The sequence below is a fragment of the Chanodichthys erythropterus genome, chromosome 24 (assembly GCF_024489055.1).
Source record: "Chanodichthys erythropterus isolate Z2021 chromosome 24, ASM2448905v1, whole genome shotgun sequence".
In the NCBI taxonomy this organism is placed as follows: domain Eukaryota; kingdom Metazoa; phylum Chordata; class Actinopteri; order Cypriniformes; family Xenocyprididae; genus Chanodichthys; species Chanodichthys erythropterus.
Window position 1 is genome coordinate 26,894,309 of NC_090244.1, and position 7,931 is coordinate 26,902,239.

Here is a 7,931-nt window from a genome sequence, read left to right on the forward strand (position 1 = left end):
ATATTGATACTGATATGTTGTTTTTTTTCCCCCTCATTACCACACCGCTATTTTATTTGTTTATATCACTATCAATAATGCCACCATATTTTTGACATACAGTAATACCATGGTGCACTTTAAAGTACCTCTGAGTACCTTGGTACATACATGTGGTAATTATATGGTGTATCCAAGCCTCAGTATTCTGTTTTTTATAGGAAAACCTCCATCACAGTGTGACCGATGGCCTGGAGGAGAAGGAAAATGGCCCCAGCGGGTCTAAAGAGATGCGCTTGGACAGAACTGACCACTGGCCTGTCAAGGAGAAGAAAGGGAGGTGCAAATATCCCGTCTGTAAAGGGATCGGTGACATGCACTTGTGCATCATATCAAAAAGAATCTGCTTTCTGGAGTTTCATACTGACATGAGTAAGACGGACACACATGCATAACATTTGTTGTTATGGGACAGTATGAATTTATGTAAGTGATTAAATTGAAATTCAGATGCTGTCACACAATGAAAAATATTGTTTGCACACCTGTATTTTTGTTTAAAGTTTGCATTACTTCCCAAAGCTGAAACAGTTAAGGTAAGTGGCAGTGGCGGCTCGTGGATTTTAAAACAGATGAGTTATTTTTATTATTATTAACTACTTATATACAGGATAAATAGAACTGATGACAATACACAGCCCTGTGGAGATCTAATCGATGTACAAAGTGTTTCTGATAAAAATCCATTCATCCTAACCTTTTGCTCCCTACAGGTTAGAAAGTCCAGGATTCATAACAAAAGTTCATGACAAATATTAAATTCATTTACAAGTTTATTAGCCATGATGATAGGATTCATTGTGTTGAATTCTGATGAAAAAACAACAAACAATAATTTGGCAAAATAATTCCTGCTTTCTAGGTGCTGATGGAGAGCATCCAATAGAAATAGTTTTGCATCATCCACACCTCTTTTAGTGTGAGATATGCAAACTGTAATGGATCTAATTTCTTATCCGTTACTGATATAATCTGAGACTTGACTTCCCTTTCCAAGGTTTTCATCACTAGCGAGGTTAGAGCAATGGGCCTAAAATCATTCAAAGAATGGGATTTCTCTCTCTTTGGTATGCTACAATTGAAGTTTTCCATAACTTAGGGACTACAGCCTGATCCAATGATGCTTGAAACAGTTTATAAAACACCCCAGCGAGCTGCTCCACACAGTGATTCAGTGTTCTTCCCCAAATACTATCAGGTCCTGGAGCATTGCTAACATACCCTACGTTTTTTAGCTGTTTCAATATATTCTGAGGACACAGTTTCAATTCATCCCTCTCAAAACATGTAAAGAACAAGTTTAGATCATTAAGCAAAAAAAAATCTGCATTTCTTTTTTCAACTGGACCTTTCTTTGTTATAGTTATGTCTGGCATATTTTGATTCCAAGCTAAACAGCCCTCATATTACCCTGAATAAACTTTCTTTGTATTTTATTTCTGTAGTTCAATTTAGCACATCTAATTGCTCTTTTTACTTCTTATTGATCTTTTTTTTCTCCTCATTTGTCCCTGACAAAAATATCTTTTTTTTCATATTAAGAATATTTTTAAGCTCTTTAGTAACAATGGCTTATTGTTAGGAAATACCGTCAGCCAGAATAATAGAATCAACACAAAAGTTAAGTTTGAAACCACTAAAACTTGATCATTTAAATCAGGGCTACCATTTAAAAAACTGTCCCAGTCTGTACATTCAAAGCAACTTTGTAGGTGCTCTGTACTGTAATCAGTCCAGTTTTTAATCATCTTTTATATTGACATACAAATCATTATTAGGGGGCTCGTCCGGGATTTGTACACCAGCACTTCTCTTTCCTAAAGTGAGAATCATATGCCTAGTGATTCACTTGGTGTGAGCTTATATCATATAATATATCAAATACAAAAACAAATTAATTATATATATATATATATATAAATAATTTTTTTTTTTTTTTTTGTAGTATTATCCCATTGTGGCTCAAAGTTTCCATATGACAGCTGCAAAAAACTGCTTGAAAAATTTTAGTGTTATTTATATAGTATTTATTAATACTTTGAATGAGATATTTTTATTTCAGTTTTAGTTAGTTTTCCAGTCATTTTAATACCTCAAATTAAACTTATTTTATTTCATTTAGTTGCATTGGCAAAATGTAGAATTTTCAGAAAGATTTTACTCTAATATTTATATTTTAATTTAATTCAGATTTATTTCAGCTTTAATAATTTCAGTCAACAATAACAACACTGGATTGAAATTAAGGTGTAAGGAAAGGGTCAGTAGTGTAATTATAGATGTAATTACAGAAATTAATTACATATGTAATTATATGCAGGTATTTATTAAATACAAGTACAATGTAAAAACATGTATGTACACAATAAGTGCATTGTATCAAATGATTCATTTAAATTTTAGTATATAGTAGTTAATGAAACTTAATATAAAGTGGGACCATATGGGTTCATGAAACATAAATACATTTAAATAAGTCAGCACAGTCCCCTAAGTCAAAAAAACAAAACATTGTAGGATGCAGTTTATCCTCATGTCTATGATGTTCTGGTGCTGCCATTTGCTTGGGGCATGTTGCTATGTTGTTGCTAGGGTGTTCTGTGTGGTTTAAAGGCAGTTGCTTTCTGGTCCAAGTTAAAACAGCCCACCCAAGCCTCTATGAAATTCTGGTCTCTATATATGGCTAAAGTCCATCCTACAATGCAAGTCTGATGGAATTTTCACTCTTGTATTGTCTGCCAGGTGACAATTGTTAGTCTGATCACTGCGAACAACTCTGGATTAGGAGATTTGTTCAAACCATGTTTGTAAACACAACAAAATAACAGTTGTTACTGATTATACAAACTCCTGCACCACCAGTTCTTTAAGTGACATCTGTGACACCTGTGCATGTGGAGAGTCTCGCACTCTGGTCAGCTCATCCTGTAACTGAGCCACAGGCAACTCAAGACTGTAGCCCAAATCAACAAGAGCCTCCAGCAGGGGCCCTTGATACTGCCGGAGCTCGTAGCGTCTCACTGTGGGCAGAGCTCTCCTGCCAGTTTGAAAGGCTGCGTCAAAGTCTTCTAGATCCCTTTGGCACACCAATATGGCGCACAAGGTTGGTATCACCAAAATAGGGTCATGAGAAGACAGTTTCTCCTGAAGTACTAACGCCTTCTGGAGGCCTTCAAGAGCACGAGAAAAGCGTCCCCCACGCAGGAGGTTATATGCATCTTTTAGTTCCTGATGAGTGAAGAACGCTTGGAACGCTTGTGATTTTCGGACACACCGGAGGGAGTAAAGCTGAGTAAGATAGTCTCTGAGGGCTACGCGCCGCTCAGCGATGTTCTCCTCTGAGAAGTTGCCCCTCATTTTCTTCTTAGGCATCACAATGTCTTCCATTTCCTCATTGAAGTCCACCAGGAGCTCCTGATGAAGGTGAAGGAAGTCTGAGTAGCGTCTTTCAATAGCTACACGCTCGCAGTCGTAACTGCCTGAGCGGATCACCACAATCTGGTATACCTGAAGGACAGAAATAAGCTGTAAACTTAGACCTAATATGGAGGAGACAGATATGGAGATATGGAGGAAGCATTGCTGTCTGGTAAAGACATGTACAGTTTTTGATCCTAAGGCAGTGTTGTAGTACTTGAAACCAGACTTGAGTCTTAGTCCAGGACCATAATTTCATAGTCTAGGACGGTCATGACATGGACACGGCCTTAATTTGAGACAGAGTCTGGACTTAACTACTGTAACACTGTGGATACGTTTTTTTTGTTTTGTTTTGTTTTTTTCAGACTATGTATCTGCTCTGTGCTATCACGTCTCTAGACCAGAGCTGCGGCTATTTGCGTGACACTGAAGTGAAACCAGGCTTCATTCAGCCCAAAAGACAACATATTTTCAGTGTCTGAATCATTCAGACCCACTTCTAATCTTGGCCTGGATTCAAGACTCAAATGAGCTGGTCTCGACTACAACACTGCCCTTTAGGTTTGAAAAAAAAAAAAAAAAAAAAGTTGTGATATTAATTTATGTTTATAAAGGAAGGTTATTATTCTGGTTCGCAAACATAGTAATCAAATAAGAACCATACACTAACATTAGCTGAATCTTCTGTGTTTGTTGGGTGGTGAGTGAACTATGGAAGCTTGTTTCCGCCATGGAATAAAAATTTAAAAAGTAATTGCGACTCTTTATCTCCCAATACTGACATTTTTTTTTTTCTCGCAATTGATTGTTCGCAAAGACCCACACCCTTTAGTTACTGTTGCTATGTCCGATAAGCCATGCTGCTCTCACCATGTTCTCACGCAGTGAAAAATACATTGCAGAGCAAAGAGGACACTGACAATGTGTCGACAGACAAGACAGAGCAGGTTACTTTTGATATGAAACAAATCTCAAATTTCAAATTTTGTAATTTTTAAGGAAAATTTAACAATAAATACTATTTTGTGGCTCTTTAATGTGTTGTGACAGATCACTGTAGCGCCTCAGTTCAAGCGGCTCGTGTAATGCAAATGACGGTAAAAAACTGCTGATTCGGGATTATGACTGGTTAGATCACCTGTCAATCAAACTGCTGGTGAAGGTTCAATTTTGAGTTTATATCTCACAAATCTGACTTTTTTCTTCAGAAACTCGGCAATTGTGAGAAAAAGTTAGAATCGTTAGAGAAATGCTACCTTTTTTTTAAATTCTATGGTGGAAACAAGGTTCCACAGTGACCATCCTTTTTCCAAAACAAATGAATTTTGATGTAAAATGCAGTACAGTCTTTGAATATAAAGTGGAAAATGGAAACGTCAGTGCCGATAGTCTTGTGAACAGCGCACCGACATATAGCGCTGATGCGCTTTTCAGGCAACCCAAGTTTGAGTCCCGCCTTGCGGACCTTTCCCAATCCTGCCCCCCCTTCCCTCCCACCTTGCTTCCTGTCCACTCTAAAGGCAACAATCGCCATAAATAAATCTTAAAAAAGCGAGGTCTTGCTGATGTCAGACAAAAAGGAAAGTCGTTTAAAGGCCAGGACACACCAAACCGACATGTACAACACATTGCCTCTCGTCAGGCTCATGTCGGCAGCAAGTTTGCCTGATTCAGCATGTTGAATCGGCGTTGAGGCCGTCAGTGAGAGTGGGAACTCTGATACCCCTTTTCCACCAAGGCAGTTTGAGTGCTGGTTCGGAGCCAGAGCCTAGTTTCAAATCAGTTCTTTGTCTTTCGACACACAAAGCACCAGCTCCGAACCAGAAAAAGTGGTTCGTAAGTAGCACCAAAACATTGCTGGGATAGAAGCAAGAACAGCTTGCGTCAGGGGCTGGGGGCGGGGTTACCGTGACCAACAAGAAACTTGTGACCGCCATCTTTGAAATAGCAGCAAATCGAGCTAATAGCAGCTCGATCGTAATCTGCCGATGTAGGTTCGCAAAGCCATGAGCATCAACAGTAGTGAAACATCCGCGATTGTTGATAGAGGGCTTCTTCGAGATGTATCGGATCAGTGCGGACTGATTCGGCGGGTGCTGCGGATCCGCTGGAGCGTTTGTAGAGCATACGACTCCTTGTGCTTTTGGATCGTTCTCGCGGAGCTTTGATGTCATGCGCCGATCGCTTTGCGAGAAGCCGATGCATCTCAAACGAGCCTGGTGTATTTGTGTTTGGCGCTATGGTGCTAGCTTTGCTGTGAAATATGAGACGTATACAGTGATGTAAGACCTGGCTCTGTGCTGGCTCTCTAGCCTGTGGAAAGGCAAACTGGTACTTAGAAGGCTCGTCAGTTGAACCAACTCCGAACTGGCACTAGCACTAGCTCTGAACTAGCACCTAGTTCGTGCTGGTGTTAAGAGTGGATGTTCAGCTTAGCGAACAAATCAGTGCATGAGAATTAAAGCAAAAGAGATGAAAGAGAGTCTAGGTCAAGATGGCACAGACAGAAGGCTGGTCTAATGTTATTCCAAAACGTGAATATTTTCATAAAATGAGCCAGGCAAGCTACTACATTTTGATGAAAGATTATGGAATAATGGAATTATTAATCTGTTGGAGTAACAAAAATAGAACGTTTGATTTCATTTTTATAGTTATTTAACTACAATCTTTGATGTACCACGTATTTGGACATTGTTTGATCGATGATTCGGGTGTTGGGGATGTCGAACAGCAGTTTAACGCTTCTGAACTCCTGCTTAACGGCTCTCCAGTGCTGCTGCAGTTCCGCTGTGGTCAGACAGGAGGCGCTAAAAACCAGATCAGCCTCTTCAGCTGTGAGGATACATGAAATCAACACGGTGACCACACAGTTCACATTTCATAACACACACCACCATAGACTACTGAATCAGAGTCTGCTCTCATAATTTCAGTTACAAAACAACTGACCATTATTGTATAATGCCTCCTGCTGTGGTGAGGAATGCTCAGGAGGTGACAAAACTGTTTCTGTCTTGGTGTCGTGTGGTTCTAGTTCTTCCTCCATAACAATGTGCTTTAATTTAGCTTTCTGCAGAAGAATTAACAGGTTATTACCACAACTCGCATAGAGTCAGATAACAGATAACATTTTGGTACATAAGAAAGATGAGGCCGATCCATTCTGATCTCAACAAGGTTTATGGATGATGAAAAATTTTCATATTATCATTATTATCATGAGTCATTGCATTCAAAGGCACTGAAAAGGCATTAAACTGTGGATTCTCCAAAGTAATATGGCTCTGAAGATACTAATTTAAGCCACGGTAATTGCATTTCTTTTATTTATTTGCATGATCCATCCATCTACATAATCACACTTAAACTGTTATGTGGTAAATTTACTTTGATATGCAAAACATTTTTGGCATTAAAAATACTTTTAATTTCACTGTATGACCCTCTCATTCACAGTCAGTTGTTTCTCTAAACGATGAACCCTTAATGATTACATAACTAAACTTATATATACCTCTCTAGATAATGAGGTGGCTCAACTTACCCCACTGGAATATCTTAGCATCCAAGCTGTTTTGTAAGGCTAAAAATTAAAACAACGCTGATTGTGGAACTGAGTGTTTCCTGTAGAAAGTTAGTTACTTCAGATTTTATTAGCACTAGCAAACAACACTGAGTAAAGGAAAACAATACTTTTCAATTACACATGAATGGAAGCTTCTAGAACAGTTCTTTCTGATGGGAAAAACAAAAGAAAAATGTTAACGTTTATCCCAAAATTACACAACATCTGATGTATCCCATGCAGTGAAAGGTAGAAGACACACTTCCCCAGGAAATACAACTATAAATAAACCTCTAAAGGAAATGGCTCACAGATGTGGCGAGACTTTGATGTTGTGCAGGTAACAGAAGATGTAACGGATGAAAATCTGACATCGCTCTAGTATATCATGATGTATATCATCTACAGCACAACACACTGAAAATATGAAGAACAAATATTGACCCACCTGTGCAGAGTTCCAATTATAAGCAAATGCTAAAAGTGCTGTTGCAAAATCTTTAGCTTTGTTGTATTTCTAGAAGTGAACATTTTCATGTTTTCTGTTTCTGTTGTTCATGTAGGCTGAAGCTGAACCTTTGTTCATGAGGAAGTGAAACCTGAAAGAGGGAGTGTCATTTTGCCTCATACTGTATGTTGAACACATTATCATTGGTTTTCATGTAATAAAATCTACACTCAGCCATGCAGAAGTGTAATGAAACAATGACATACACTCAGTTCATGTTGCTGTAATCATTCTAGAGATGCTGGTCCCTAATTGCAGGTAATGTTTAAATAAGGAGCCTAATGTAAAACATTCCCCACACTGTTGGACGACCACCAAAGCAACCGTTGAGAGTATCTTTTTTGGTATTATGTATTTGTCCAATAGATGGTGCTGTAAAGTTAAATTACAGTGGCA

The 7,931-nt window shown here is 38.5% G+C and overlaps 1 protein-coding gene across 3 annotated transcripts; it reads right to left on the reverse strand.

Moving 5' to 3' along the window:
- Positions 1 to 2,361: 2,361 nt before the first annotated feature.
- snx20 (sorting nexin 20) lies at positions 2,362 to 7,608 on the reverse strand. 3 transcript variants are annotated; one of them, XM_067379814.1, is made up of 5 exons: positions 7,476 to 7,608; positions 7,007 to 7,086; positions 6,412 to 6,532; positions 6,140 to 6,294; positions 2,362 to 3,546 (listed from the first exon to the last, which is right to left on the reverse strand). In XM_067379814.1, exons 2-5 carry the CDS (start codon positions 7,025 to 7,027, stop codon positions 2,878 to 2,880), a joined length of 966 nt encoding a protein of 321 aa, XP_067235915.1. In that variant the 5' UTR covers positions 7,028 to 7,086; positions 7,476 to 7,608; the 3' UTR covers positions 2,362 to 2,877. The 3 variants fall into 3 exon arrangements, with proteins under 3 accessions (XP_067235915.1, XP_067235916.1, XP_067235913.1); XM_067379815.1 differs by lacking the exon at positions 7,007 to 7,086 and having other exon boundaries at positions 7,476 to 7,600; XM_067379812.1 differs by having other exon boundaries at positions 7,007 to 7,597.
- Between the last annotated feature and the right edge of the window lie 323 nt (positions 7,609 to 7,931).